General features: G+C 44.6%; 1 protein-coding gene across 3 annotated transcripts in view; it reads left to right on the top strand.

Moving 5' to 3' along the window:
* TMEM132C (transmembrane protein 132C) overlaps window positions 1–15,684 on the top strand; it is a 193,694-nt gene that overhangs the window by 128,531 nt on the left and 49,479 nt on the right. For all 3 annotated transcript variants that reach the window (XM_069031098.1, XM_069031099.1, XM_069031097.1), the window contains one exon: window positions 11,347–11,530. In XM_069031098.1, coding sequence (XP_068887199.1) covers window positions 11,347–11,530 — 184 coding nt within the window. The remainder of the gene's footprint in view (window positions 1–11,346; window positions 11,531–15,684) is intronic.

Genomic DNA, 15,684 nt, shown 5'->3' with positions numbered 1-15,684 from the left:
AGGGGGCAGTTCTTTGAAAATAAACTTAGAAACTGGCAAAGAACCCGAGGATGTGGCACCCACCCCACAAACCTCATCAAGCTTTATCACCTCCTGCAAGTACCAGGAGAGGACTGTGAGTCTGATAATGTCCACTTTTGTGAGGATTTCACGGGAGGATTGACCTTCTACTCTTTTCCATTTCCACTTAGAGAGAAGATAAGCCTTGATTTTAGTTTTAAATTAGACTAATGGGACTTACTTACGCAGTGGTTAGGTTGGGGCAGCAGAAGGAAGCCCGTGTGTGCTTGAGGGGTGAATCAGCAGATTTCTCCCTGTGTGCTCTCAGAGTTCAGCTCCAGCACATGAATTTGTGTGGGACAGTCCACATGGGGCTGAATGTCACCACACGTGGCCACAAATCATTAATTCTCACTCCTTCCAAGCAGCTGGTTCAGCCCTGCCCTGCTGGTGGCAGGCTGGGATCTCAGGAAATGGGGTTGGCACAGGGCGTTATCTCAGACTCCTGTGCTGCCCCGAATGGGATTGCACCCTGTTCTTTGTGCTCCTCCTCATGGGGCTGAGCCCTGCACCCCTCTAATCCCTCCTGCAGCTGCCGTGTGTGCAGAGCAGTGTCTGATTCTGGCTTTACATTTCCCCAGAGCCTTGGGAAGCTGGACTTTCATCAGTCTAATCCCACCTGTGATCAAACAAAGTGTTCAAAGTCAGCAAAGAGCAGGAGTGGTGACTAATATTGTTGAAGATTTCAATAACAAAGGGAAAATTTGTTCTTTAGAAGCTTCTTTTCTTTCTTCTTTTTTTTTTTTTTTTTTTTGGACAGTGTCCCCTAAATGTCATTTGTAGAATTACATAGAAACATATTTTGACTCACCTAGTGCAAAAAGGCATAGAAAGAAGGGCATAAAAAGGCAGCAGTGATTGCTTGGAAAAAATCCCAGCAGAGCTTTAAATCTTCGCTCTGGGCAGTGAGGCAAATGTGTGACTCCGTGGTGTGTGGAGGGATTCTGTGCTAGGCTCTTGTTTATTGCTTTCTGCAATAGAAACCTTGCTGTTGTTTAAGGAGTGTTCTGGTATCACGGGGCCTGGGGTTTCCCCTAGCACTGCTACACTCTTCCTGGGGGTCGGGGGAAGATGAAATTTTTTCCCTAGCAATGGAAACTCACCTCTGTAGAGTACATCCCTCAAAAGCTTCATCCAAGTCCATTGTGTTTTCTTGCTTTGCCTGATTTAGCACATTTGAAACTGAGGTTTCCCAACAAACTAGACATGGCTATTTTCTAATTGAGGTGCTGTAGGGGGAAACCAGATGTAGACAGAGCCACAGATGTCAGAGTCACCACTTCAGAGCTGCTCTCAGAGTTTATCTGCAAGTGTTTTGTCAGTCGAGTAGGCACTTGCTTTTCTCCCAGGCCATTTAACATTAGGATCATGTCTCCTTCATTTGTCTTCTTGAAATATTGAGGACACATTGCTCTCCGTGTGCCTGACAGTCAGACAGGAGCGTCTGCACTCTGCCTGGAGACCGATGGCCACTCTCAGCTCTGAGCAGAAACCTCTCAGCTGCGAGCACAAACGCTCACGTGTCCAGTGAAATCTCCAGAAGTAGCTGCGATCTCCTACGAACTCGGATGAGCATTTTGCTTAAAGACAGCTTTTCTGCTCTAGCAGATCTCTTCTGTATTTTCCTGCCTTTTCATTCTGTTAAACAGCAGGGTCGGATACAAATGCCAAGGAGCAAAGATCCAGGGCTTCTCCACGTAAAGGCAGAGTCGTGGCCTGGAGTCTCCATCCTGCTGGTGGCAACGCCTTCATTCGCAATACAGAGTGACTTCTTTTTTAATCCAACCTAACACCAAACAGATTTTGCCCCACAACTTACTCTCTCTTCAAAACAAAGTATTTCTCACTGTGAAAATTACAACTTCTTTGTGGAAAGCAGAACATTAAAAAAAGGAAATGTATTTTTGGATAGAAACTTTGATGTTTGTAATTGTGACACAACATTAGTGATGGAGTTGGGGAGAAGTCCCAGAATCCCAGAATGGTTTGGGTTGGAAGGGACCTTAAATTCATCCAGATCCAACCCCCTGCAATGGGCAGGGACACCTTCCTTTAGACCAATTGCTTCAAGTCCCATCCAGCCTGGCCTTGAATGATAAATGCATAAAATTATAAATTTTTATACTACCATCAATGCAGTAAACATAAGGAGAAAGAAAAATAGAGATAGCCAGAAGTGAAAGGGTGAACTTGCTAGTGAGATGCTGAATTAGGCAGAAATCCAAACTTAGATAGTTGGTGTAATCTCAAATCTATCAGCCGTGACAGTATCCGTTTAAATGAATCCTTAAAAATGTTAATTGCACATCACAGGCACTTCAGCAATGACATTTCTGCCACTGAATGTCGTGGGGACATTTTTCCTTTTATTATCCTTGAACGGGAGGAGTGAACTACTGGAGTTAGCCACCAAATAACTGTATCATGAAATGTAATGGATCTACCTCCAGTATTTATGCTGGTTCTGCTTTCAATAAGCTCCTTTTTAAATATACAATGAGCAAGAGCTTTGGCTGGCATTAGGAAGGCAGCGTTGTTAAGCTTTGCTTTATGAACTGTAAAATAAAGGTTTGTCCATCAGACTTCCAGAACTGCAGCTCCTGAAAGCCCCAGGGCCCATGGTTTTTGTAAATTTGAGTAAGAGCTGGTTTATAACTGCAGCCTGGAGTTGGTCACATTTGTGTCTTGATTTCCCCAGGACATTCAGTAGCACCAGCTCGCTCTCTTTTGTTTTAAACATTCATAAGGAGGGGAAAAGGCAGGGAAAGCAGACAGGGAACTGCAGAATCATAGAACGGCCTGGGTTGGAAAGGAGCTCAAAAATCATCAGTTCCACTGCACTGGCTGCTCTCAGTTTTCACCCGTGCCACTCCCACGTGCATGGAGTTCCAGCTGAGCTCAGGATTTATCCCACTGTTACTGCTCAGTGTTTTCCTTAGACTGGTTTGAGTTTCTGCTTCACTCTGCTTGTGTGTGACTTTAGCATAGGAGAGACCATGAGGGCAGCACACAGCATTAAAGAGAATTTACAAGAAAAGAGTAGGATTAAAAGAGTAACACAAATATTCTGCAAATACTAATAATAAGGGGAATAATATGGTCTGAGATGGGAGATACATCCTGAGACTGGGGGGAAGGAACACATTCATGCTGCAGACTGCTCCTTAGTGAAGCTTGCAAAAATACATTTGACTTTCTAGAAATAAAACTGCTTCTTCACCTTCCCCAGACTGGTATTCTCCAGCTTTAGGTTGCACACAGTATTATTCAGTTCCCTGCAGCTCCCAGTCCAAGGGACTGCACACAAACTGAGTTTGCTCTGGGTGAAATTGCAGCTGTTGAGTTTATTTCTCAGAGGACACAGCTCATTCCAGGGTCTTTTTCTCTCTATTCAGGCAGCTTCACAGACACCCAGATCTTCAGCTCAGCTGGAGATCTCTTCAGACAGCTGCCATCAAGCAGTTGTTGATCATTGCTTCTGGTCTGAAAAAGTCCTTGGAAAAGGAAACTTGGAAAGCTTCAGTTGTGTCCACAGGGAATGCAGGGGGGAGCTTGGGGCTGTCACCCACAGACCTGACTTTTCTTTGCCCCATGGACTTTGGCCATGGCCAGCAAGTGTGAAAAACTACTTCAGTTCATCTTAGTTGTTTCACCACAGTATCCAACACTTACATGCTGGTTTTTTCCTTACTAAGGAGTTAAATGTGTGCTTTCCTTAAATCCATTGCCTCTACAAAATGCAGGTGTTATATCAGCTTTACATCCCTGGCGAATGGTTGGCTTGGAAGGTGTTTTTCCAGCAGGCAGGTTCTCTGTTGAGAGGGAATGGGGATCTTCATGCACAAATATTTTTGGAATTTTAAACGCAGCCAGAAAGCAGATGTCCTGGCAGAGTTGTAAAAAACCCCAACCCAGTAAAAACTGTAGGAGCTGGAATCTGAGGCTACGTGACTGGTACCTGAGATGTGCATATCCCTCATCTGAGTTGCATACACGGTTACATCTAAATGTGATTTTTCTTGCTACCTGATTGATAATGCAGCTTCATCTTCAGTTTGTTTCAGTGTGAGTGCCTCACACTCTGGCTTCCCCAGGAGCAGTCCCTGGAGGGATGCTGTGCACAGCATCAGCAGTGAGGCTGTGTCCCTTCCTTTGGTCACCGTGTCGCCTGAGGGCAGAGCTCTGGCACAGTCCAGTGTCGGTGCCCAGTTAGTCCAGAAATCAGCTGGTCATGGCACCAGCAGCTGGCACATCTTCACTGGTTTGAAGGTGGAGGCTGAGCCCATCCAGCTCACAAATGGATTTAGTAAAAGGAGGGCCTTGTTCTACATCAGCTCCAGGGGTACTGTTGCTTCTAAGTGGAATGAAACACATGCACAAGATGTTTGTGGTCAGAAAATCTGTTATCTAGGCTGCTTTGTCAAAGGTGTTCTCCTGCCTCTGAACATGTCTCACTGGCTGCTCCCAAACTGTTGAAGTCAGCAGTTAAATGGGAATGATAAAACATCCTTTGGGGTGTTTGATCTCATCGTGCTGTGTTTATCAGGCTGAAAGAGCCATAAAATCTAAGGCTGATGATCGGATGATTCTGCCTTCCTGCCTGCATTTGAAAGCTCTGGGTTTGGAGTGAGTCTCTCTGGAAATACTGCTCAGGGTCTCCTTTCCAGTGATGTCCCTTGGAAGCTTTTCAGTGCTTGCACATTTGCTGTCTCCAAAAGAGGAAAATACTGCTTACTTACAGTGCTGCTGGAGAGATTCCAGTGCTGGATGAATACTGAGTAGAAAATGTCCTTCTCGGAGGCAGGAAGAGATGATGAATCACTGCGAAAGCTTATTTCTTGACCAATCTGCCTGTGTATTTTGTTATCTGAAATTATAATGAAGACATCAGCAGCCTCATCTCTTGAGCAAACTGAATGGGAAGCGAAATGAAGTTGGGAGATGATGGCAGCTCAGGACTTGTGTTTGCAGGCAGCCTTTTCCCCGTGGCACCAGGCTGAGGCAGAGGCTCGCACGCCTGAGTCTTCTGGGAACAGAGGAAAATCAATCTCATCTACCTTGTGCCTGCATGTGATGTAGTATCAGAGAAGACTAATGAGCCTGCTGTCTTCACTGCAGTGTTTATTGGTGATTAGTGACCTTAAAAAATGCTCTGCATAGAAGGAAGACGTTGGTGATGTACTGTGATCCCCAGTCAGGTCTCCCTCCTTCGGGGCCTGTCTAGTTCAGTGTTCTGCCTGTCCAAGAGAGAGCAATTCTGCTTTTCTGTACTCTAATTAGCAACATGACTTTTGCTGTTGTTCTCAGTGGAACATCACTGAGATTAACATCTGTAGGCAAGGTTTGGACACAGAATTCAGACGCTGAATTCTTATTTCTGAGGCTAGAAGAAAAAGCTTTTTTCACCTTGTTCCCCTGGGACATAAAGGCACAGGAATATCCCACCCGAGGCTCTCTCTGCCTTATGCCACCCCGACAGTGCATATTTAATCAGCTGAGAATTGCCCTCCCACATGGCAGCTCTCAGCAATTGAACCATGAGTGCTCTTCAAGCCTTTCCTCAGCCCTGCTGCAGTTGAACCCAGCTGGGATCCTGGGGCTCAGGCCCAACGTGATAAAGGTTCCACATTGTGCCTGAAGCAGCTGGCAGGCACCAGAGGTTTTTAGAGCTCCATGATGCCTAATGCCAATTGATTTTATTTTAGCTGTAAGGATCTGTATCTTCTTGTCTTGCCTGAGGTCGTTAAAGGATGCTGTGGAGGAGCTGGGAAGTGAAATGAGATTTCCTGTCCTAGTCCAAATACCTTAATCAAAAAGCTGTGTTTTATATCACAGTTTATGACAAGAAAGCCAAGAAACCTTATTAACTAATCTAACTCTGATCTGGACTGTACAAAGAAATCAAGAACAGCATTATATCATCCTCCTGGAGATACACACATATATTATGTGATGGTGATCAAGAGTTTGCTCCGTTGTACCTTGGATATTTTCCTTTGAAGAACTTCATAATACTTTTTTAATGTTGTAGATTTCCATGAAATTATGTCCTCCCTGTCTGTTAGTGTCAAAGTAGATCATCCTTTTCTTTCTCCTCTGCTGGTTTTTATGGTTTAAAGATGAAAGCTAGGCGGATATTGCAAAATAAGATATTTAAGCTGCATTTTGTCTCCAGTAGTTAGCATTACTCCGTAATTACTACATCCTTTACCCAGTTTTTCAAGGGGATTAGCTTTGTAACAACTTTTAGTAAGGACTTGCTGAAAGAAACTTGTCAAGCATTTGTACTCCATGTGAACAAGTGTTTCAGGTGGGCAGTGGTGCAGCCAGGTCTGGTGGAAGGTGTCCCTGCCCATGGCAGGGGTGGAACTCGGTGACCTTTAAGGCCCTTTCCCCACAAACCATTCTATGTTCTTTAAAGTCATCATCAGGCACCCTTTCCAAATCAGTTTGTAATTCTGTGTGTTGCTAACTTTTCTTACATTGCTGTGGTTCCCCCTGGCCCCACAGGGTGTTCATTAAAGGTATCACCATTATCAGTGGTTAGGAAAAGGTGCAGAAGAACAGGAAATGGGGAAGTGCAGCAACAGGGGTACACAAGCCCTGAACCCCATTCCAGCCTTTTCCAAGATGGGAAGAGGCCCTGGTGTCTCTCAGCTCTGGGGGAGTGCAGCACAGATTGCTCTGGGGTCCACTTGGACCATCAGCGCTTTTTTTGCTGGGTTTGTCTGGTAATAACATGCTTCAGTACATTAATTTTAGTGAAGAGTGAGATGTGCACTGTAACTGAGGGATGATGGGGTTTGTACTCTTCTCCATTTTTTATGTCATTTGGTAAGTGCTGATCTTGCATTAAGATGTCACTGTCAAACTGGATAGCATTAAAGAAGAAAGGAGTTGCTGAGTTTCCAGCAGGTCGAAGTATTCTCGGATCCCTAGGCACTTTCAGTAAAAATCTGTTGGAATAAAGGATGGCTAAAAAATGTTTTTAATCTAGGCTTTTTAGAATTTCTCTTTTGAGAGCCACTGTAATAAATCGAAATTATTGATTTAGCCCATAGCAGTCCTAAGGTTCACTCATTTAAGAGTCGAAACTGCTCTGTTACTGAGAGCAATAACCCAGGCTGTGAAATCTCTCACCAGAGGCTGCTGGTCCACACCTGCAGATGGGCATTCAGCGAAGATTTCTGTCTGATGTCTGTCTGTGGATGGCTCTGCCATCAGCTGAGTTCTCTGCCTGCTCTCCGTGGCGATTCTCTGCTTCCCTCCCCCCTGCCCCTGGGAGAGCCTTTGCAGCACTGGCCTGGCCACTAATTCTGGGCTCAGTGGTCCCTAATTCTGGGCTCAGCTCAGCCCTGGCCAGGTTTAACATTGCTCCACCTTTTACCAGCCCCCTGCAGAAACAGAATCAGTTTTGTGTTCTGTGTCCGTGGTATTACCCACACGGGGAGTCTGTCCTGAGCTTATCATGGTTGTGCACCCATGATAGCAGGTTTTAAATGCCCTGCCTTGATAAAAGGGTTGAGTACAGCTTTTGATAGAGCCAGGCCTCGTCATCAATAGAAGAAAATTCTTCTTTCAAGGGGAAATATTTCTTAGGGCACTGAAGGTTTGAATGATCAGTAAGTAGTTGCAGAGGAATGCTTAACATCATACTCAAAAATACTCTAAAATCAGAAATCTTGGTCCAGTTAGCACTGGCTGATCTCCCAAGTGTGTGTGCTGCCCACACAGCTGGCAGCAGCTGGCGAGTTGCATGGCATTTTCTCCCGATGTCACTTCTGTTTTGCCTTTTATGCATCTTTTATTATCTTTCCATTAACAGAACATTTCCATTCCACCTTCTTTTTCTAAAACTGCGCTGCTCAGAAGCATTCAGGGGCTCTGCTGCCCGTTCTCCTGGGGCAGCACTTCGCTGCCAGCCTCTGCCAGGAGTAAATTACCCCATCCCTGACGTGCAGGCTCAGCTGCTGGGACCACAAGCAGCTCCTCATCGCTGCCCGTCTGCCCCAGCAGGGAGTAGCTGTGGGTTCAGCTCCTGGCTGATGTCTGCTCAGACCCACCCTCCCAGTGGCTGCTCAGCACATCAAAAGGACTCTTCACTCCCCTGTGCAAGCACATGCTCCAGCCTAGCCCTGAATGATTAGGATTTTTGTAAATTAAAATAAATCCAAGGAGTGAACTGGCCCAGGGGAGCTCTCAATCCAATCAAATTAGACTCATATATCCACCCTGGAGCAATTCCTTAGAAGCCCTGCCTTCAGGAAGCTTCATTTGTAATCACTACATGCTGTGTACTTTAGAAAAGTTTTATAATTACTCGCTGTTCCGGCTGCTGAGCACTTCTAAATGTTGGATATTAAGGAACTGCTGTTTCAGTCAGTGAACAAGCTCTGAACATTAAATGTGCTTCGCGAGAAGCATTTTTTTCTCAGGCATTACACATCTCTGAAGGCATACTTTCTTTCAAGTGGATGCTTTCCCAGCTGTTGATCATCTCTCTGTTTCTTCTGTATGAAGAGAGAAGGAGGAAACTGATGATGGCGTGACACTGGGTAAAGGCTGGTTTGCTGTGGAGGGAGGTGGCTGCTTTACTCCTTGATGCAGACACTGGAATGATGGTGCAGGCCAGCCTGGAAAAGCACCAGGAAAAGCTTTGTCTTGCACCATGCTCGTTTTTTGACATTGTTGTGTCACACGTTTCACAGAAAAAAATATTTTAGCATTGATCAGAGATCTGTAGATGAATTTTGGTAGCATTTTTTATGGCTCTCCACCACTAAAGCAGCCTGTCTTTGTCATGGGTGCTGGGGACACTTGGCCAGAATAGCTCAGTGAGTGCTTCCAAGTGCTCAGGGAGAACTGGCAATCCAAACTGGCAGGTGTTCTGTAAAAGGTGGTAGCAATGATTTCTTTCACAGAACAGCTCATCAGAAACATGCCTCAGGTACAGGATGGTGCTAGGGTGCTGAAGACCATTTCTAGAATTCGGTGCTGTGGTTGCCAGTGAAACCAGAACGATGGGGCAGGGGTTAATAGAAGATTTGGCAGAACACAGATGGGTTCCTTAGCTGTGCCAGCCTTCCACATGACCCTGAGTGTGTCACCAGCCCCTCCTGCAGTCCTGGGAGCAAAGCTGGGACACTGAGTCCACAGGGAGAGGGAGGAGAGGTTTGGGAGTCAGGCACTGGCTGGAAATGGGCCCTCTCCCACTTCAGATCTCACCTCGAGCTCTCTGGAGCTGCCAGCAGAGCTGTGGGACTTTTGTTGGAAAGGTGCACATTTCACATCTGCTCAGGGGATCTTGGGGGAAATGCATGCAAACGTCTTCATCTGGAGACCTTCCCTGACATTCATGAACTCTTAGAACAGCTTGGATGAGTGCAAAGATTTATTCTGCATTTGGTGTTAGGGAAAGCCCTGAGATAGTCAATCACATGGAAAAACCTTTTCTCTGTCAGGTACTAAGAATCAGAACTAGAAATGGTGCAAATAATGTCATTTCAGGTGTCATTAATCCAAGGCATAATGGTGCCTTTAGCAGCTAAATGAACGCTGCAGCTCAGGTGATTCAGGTATCTTTGCATACGATCAAGTTTTCAAATAAATTACCAAGTTCCATCCAGTATATATTCATTTTGAGGTGTCCCAGAAGTGTGTAAACCACAGTTATTGCAGTTGCCTCGTATTTACAGGCTGTAAGATTTATTTAGTGGGAATCCTTCAAATCGCAATAGGCTGGGCTTGAGTTATGAATTGCTAAACCCATCCATCTATCACATTACTACCCAAAATCACTCTCTAAATGCAGGCAGGGAATGTGCCACTATCACAAAAGTGGCCCAATGTCTCTTTTGACACAGCAAGAAAACAGCAAGGGAATAAATTTCAAGCATTAGGCAGTATTAAGGCTTTTCAGAGGGAGCCATCCTAATGAAAACGCATAATCAAAATAATAATTATCAGGGGAACCATTTGCTTTCAAGGTAATCATGCAAAGTAAAGCACAGACTATGTCTTAAGTGGCAAAAAATGGTGATTTCTGTTCACAGGGAGAAAGAAAGTCTAGCACTTGAGAATATAAGTGCTTTGTACATGATCAGTTCTTGATGGATTTTTCCAGAAATGGGCCTTCATGTCTTGTATGTAAAAAAGAGAGGAAGAATTGAAGCTGTTACGTGATGAATGCAGGCGGAGGTGTGATGAGGCTGGCACTGGGTTACTGAGCTAGGAAGTTACCTGTCATTCTCTTCTTTTTCAATTCATTTCAGGTTAGGTTAGATTGCAGTAATATTCAGTGGAATATTAACGCTGTGGGAAGACATTTGGAAAGTTCCAGAAAAGTTAATGTATAATTTCTAGTGAAGGGAACTTAAACTTTTTTTTTTTTTTTTTAAATTAAACCAGCAGCTAGTCCAGCAAATTTCTGTCATATATTCTTACTATTTCTGGTGTAGTTAAAGAAATTTCATGTGAGGGAAACATTTCCAGCATGTCTTTTCTTAATTTTTATTCAAATTTGCTTACTGAGTTCATGGTTTATTTTACCTGCCACAGCTTTGTTCTTTCAATTTGCTCTCAGCTGCCTGAGATTTTAGTTTAGAAAGCACCTCTAAGATTGGACTAATAGTGTCATTTTTTTCATTTAATCATGTTAATTGTTTTAATGGCTTCCCCATGCCAGCTACACTGAGCTTCATTGCTGAGGATTTCTGTGATTTTGGTGGTGGACATCTTCAGGGAACCTTGGTTTTCTCTTTGACTGCACTAACTCTGGGTTCCTCAGTCTTCATGAGCTGCACTGGCCTGAACTTTGGTTGATCAGAGTTCAAATCCAACTCATAATGTGAAACATATTTGTGAAATCATACAAAACACGTAATGAAGTGTATTTCACCTTCATCAGCTGCAGAAACCTGGATTCCATCCCTTCACAGTGCCCATAGTAAGAGCAGCTGACCCCTTTATCTTTAATCTCTTTCAAAATACCATAGCAACAGTTGCACTAATCTTTCGAAGACCACTTGCTTTGCATCTCACTACTTTTTTTGTAATGTAATCAGGCACAGGGCAATAAAAGATACACGATCTCCTCATCGCTGCTCCAGCAGGGAGTAGCTGTGGGCTCAGCTCCTGGCTGGGTCAGTTCGTGTGCTCTGAAGTAGTTGTGGATTGGGAAGAGTCCTCCTGAAAGTGTGATCCCTGCACTTCCCAGTGACTGATTCCCTTCATTTGCCTTCTCCAGAGAAAGTAACGGCTCTCCTTTGCCTGTTTCCCTCTCCCCAGAAGCACCAGTCTGTTCCACGAGGTCGTGCAGCTGGGCTTTGAGATCGCCAGTTTCAGCAGCCTGTCGGGGACGCAGCCCATCACGTGGCAGGTGGAGTACCCCCGCCGGGGCTCCACCGACATCGCCCTGTCCGAGATCTTCATCTGCCAGAAGGACCTGGTGGGAATCGTGCCCCTGGCCATGGTAAGAGCCCCTTCTAGCTTTGCTCCACCCTTGTGGGCCGAGGAAACCAGTGCCAGCCTCAGCCTCAGCAGGGAGTGCCTCTGGGAGCGTCCCGTGCTCTGTGCACATCACAGCTGCAGTTCTTGCACAGCAGCACAGAGCAAAGGGGTGCTGCCCCTTCAGCCCCCTCCCTCGGGTTTAATCCCTGAGTTTCTGGCTTGCCAGTCTGCTTTCTCACAAAGCCAGGTAGATCTTCCTTCCCGTTTCTGATTGCCTCGGACTCGCAAGCTGCAGAGCAGCTTCAGAGGGCCTCAAGGACCTTCTGCTAAACTGCCAAGTTGCTTGGTCCTTAGTAGGCTGAGGCTGATACCAGTTCTTCTGCCTGATGCCCTAATAGTGTAAGAACTTTTGGTTTCAAGTCAAAACCAGAAAACAATAATAGCCTCAATAATATATTTCAGAATCATGAAGTGCAGACTTCCTGGGGATAAATGCTTTAGGTTAAAATCCACTTTCTCTGCTCAGCATTTTAGGAAAACAAGGAATTTCACTGGATTCTCCAGCATCGCAGGTGTGCTGTTATTAGGCAGGCATTTTATTTTCTGTTGGTCAGGATTTGGAAGTACAGTTAGACATATCTCTATGCTTCTTGTGAATTTTGCCTCTCCTATGTATAATCTTGGTGGCAAAATTCTGGCAGTCTTTTATTTGAACAGTGTTCAGCAGATAATTAGATGAGTATTATTTCCTGGAAGTCCCAGGCTTCAATATATTCTCCCCCTTTGAAGAGTAAAACTGCTGCTCCTATCAAATGAGGTCATGGCCAGCAATTTCCTGATCCACAGTCTGTTAAGTCAGCAGAAAGCCTGTACTGCATTCCAGATCTGAGAGGGAAATAATTGTCCTCATTACCTGTCAAGTTGAACAGAGAATATTTATTAGAGCATCTGTCCTCTAAGGACTGGAGAACGTGCGTGAAGAAGAATTTTGTGGTCAGATTTTATTTTGAGATAAATGCCTTCCACTACCAAACAATAGACATGTGTCTGCTGGCAGACTTCGTGTCTTCTTGCTCATTTCATGAAAGAATTCATCAGCTTCTTCTCTGTATTCCATATCTGAGGGAATCAAGATTTTAATCTGTCCTGTCAGGGTGTAATGCCTTTGCACTTGCATACAGGGTTCTTGCAGACTTGTGTCTATTCTGCATTAAAATTCATCTGCCTGCAAGGGTTCCTGTGAGAACTGGAGGTCTAAATGGATGAATTTAGTGTTGTATAAATCATGTAAGGAGAGATCCTTTATTCCAAGAGATTGCCAGTAGGCACTGTGGGTTCAAACAGAGGGTTCAAACAATGAAATCATTAAACCTTTCTCTTCACAAAGCTTTCTTGTGTTTATCTCATTGCTGTACCTTGTGATAACACTTAGCCAGAGCCAAAATACACTGTGTTACCAGAATCCAGCTGGATAGAACACCAGAGTGCGCTCGGCTTTACCAGCAGGATATTGGTAGAGAAAGGGAATTCTCAGTTTCCTGCTATCTAACACTGTGTGTCCAGCCAGGATGCTTTCTTCATGCAGGCACTGATCTCCAGCTGAGCTGATTACCTGGAAGCTCTCCTGCTCAGAGCCAAGAGTCACACTGAACACAGACAGGGTGATAACTGTATCTGCTGAGAAGCCAGATCTGAGTCTTTATCCTCACTGCCAGTGGAGCAGCAGCACACACTTGTGTACAGAAATTAGATCTCAGTGTTTAGCAGCAAGTGGGGTTTATAATCCTCTGGAGGGAAAGGTAGATTTTGTTGATTGAAGCGTGGAGCGTTCCCAGGTAGAACTGCTCACATCCAAAGTCAGAGCAGTCCTTGCACACTTCTGAAAGTGACCACAAAAAGGAGCTGCCCAAAGACCCTGCAGTGTCCCAGGATGGAGGAGCTGCTCAGGTCTCTGCCACGGGTCTGAGGGGGGCCCTGGAAAGCCTTGGGAGGATGGAAGCAGCAAACTTCTGCCTGGTTTGGGAATAACATAAAGGCTGTCTCTGACCCATGGACTACAGCTTGTCTCACTTGAGCCATTCCAAACTTAGGAAGCAAGAAGGATCATGTATCTTTTATTGCCCTGTGCCTGATTACGTTGCAGAAAGAATAGTAAGACGAAAACCGAGTGGTCTTCAAAAGATTAGTGCAACTGTTGCTATGGTATTTTGAAAGAGATTAAAGAATTGACATTGTCAGCAAGAACTGAACCTAAAATTTTAAAAGAGCCTCATAGGACCTGGATCAGTGGAGCAAGTGGTAGGGTAAAGCTGCTGGAAAATCAATGGGAATTCATCATGTAGTCAAAAAAAAGAGTTTTAGCAGAATCTGTATTCCATGTGCCTAAATAGTGTGTGCAGGTAAGGAACAGCAACAGGGATGCTGCTACAGGGAAATAATAGGAGCAAGAGACATCAAAACCGCTGGGCTGACAGTAACTAATAATTTTTTGCCAGAAAAAAATGACACATCAATTTGAGGGAAGTGTGTTTTTCTCGAGCTCAGAAGTTAATCAGTCTGAGTAATTTTGGAGGACGTGTCACCCTTCAAGGTAGTTGGAGAAGAAAAATGAGACAGAAAAGTTAGAAAAATGTAATTTTAACTGGCTTGTTGCTTTCTAACTCTCACATAACAGAATTTTAGTTAAGTACAGTGCATCAAACTAGATCCTAGTCAGACATGTACTCTCCTTTCCAAATTCCCGAGTGTGGCACTTGGTGAAGCCATCCACTCAATGTACTTTTCATGCAGGCTGTGTGAAGGTCTACGTGGCTCCCTCCAAGTGTGAGATTAAATTTACATTGTTATATTTCCATCATTGAACAGCAATAATTACTGAGGCAAGACTTGTGAAGAGCTAATGTCATTTATTAGACCTTCTGATAGAGATGGGAACAAACAGATGCTCTTGCAGGCACACACTCCCTCCTTCAGATCTCTTGACTCACTTAAATCCCAGCTGCTGTGAGGATAGCATAGCTACAGAAACTGGGGCTTGTAAAATTCATCCACTAGGAGAGTTAAATAAGAAAATAAAATAATTTCTTAAGGCAAACCAGAAAATATATCCCACTGTCTGTGGACAGGAAAAACCTACTGGCTGAATGGTGCCCTATTCTGGCTTTTCTAAATTTCATGTTACTTGTTGCAGGATCAATTAGGAAAGTGCTTTCATAGGACCTTAAATAATTACCTGCTAAGCTGCTTTTGAAAACCTCCTCAATTAATCACAGGTAACCTCAGAACTAGCCAATTAAGGTGTACAAGGTTGCTTCACTTACTTTCCACAAAGTTTTCTAAGATTTCCATCCTGCCGTGAGCGAATGTAGCCAGCTCTGTAGATTCTGCCTCTTGGCTCTATTAAAATACCCCAAATGTACATCTGTAGTGTGTGCACACACAGGAATCCCACTGGAGAGCTCTGTGTGTCTGTGTTCAGCGTGAGGCCACGTTTTACGAAGCTCAGGCAGAGATTTCTTTGCGTGCTTTAAGTGGGTAATGCGTATTTTAAACACTACTAAATTTTGCTTTGGGATAGAACAAGGTGGAAAACCTGTGTGTAAATGCATTGTTCAGTGCTAATATTAAAGGAGAGCTCCTTCTTGGGGGGAGAATGGGGAATCAATGCTTTAATATTTATGCAAGAGCATCTGGGTCCCTGTATCTGGAACTGGAGCAGGAGTCCTTCACCAGCAGGATGCACTCCCTCTTAGGTTGGTCTCTAAGTGTGACTTGCATGAAATACAGATATTAAAATGCTGAAGCATAAACTCAGTGTCAGGAGTCTATTCTGAGAGTTCTACTCTAAATTTACTTCAAAGGCCACTTGTCACCTTGGGAAGCCATGCAACTTGCTCATCCATGCATGTTTCCTCTTGAAAATAGCACTTATTTTCAGTGGGTCTTTCGGGTTTCACTCCTCAGCCTCTGTGATCCACTGGTGACTGCTTACAAGCAAAGCATGGCTGGAACAGGCTCAGGCATTTCTGAAAGGTTCTTGCTGCTGTTTCACGTGCCCAGAAGTTTGTCTGTTCTCCTCAGCTGTACCAGTGGGTCTCATAAAACCTCTAATAACCTGTCTCTGCATGTCCTGCCTTTCTACTGGCGGGAACTGATGCACCCACTGCTACAAACTGA

This window comes from Aphelocoma coerulescens, chromosome 15, assembly GCF_041296385.1.
Source record: "Aphelocoma coerulescens isolate FSJ_1873_10779 chromosome 15, UR_Acoe_1.0, whole genome shotgun sequence".
In the NCBI taxonomy this organism is placed as follows: Eukaryota; Metazoa; Chordata; class Aves; order Passeriformes; family Corvidae; genus Aphelocoma; species Aphelocoma coerulescens.
Note: the sequence above shows the minus strand (reverse complement) of the source record. Positions and strands in the feature narration are given on the sequence as shown.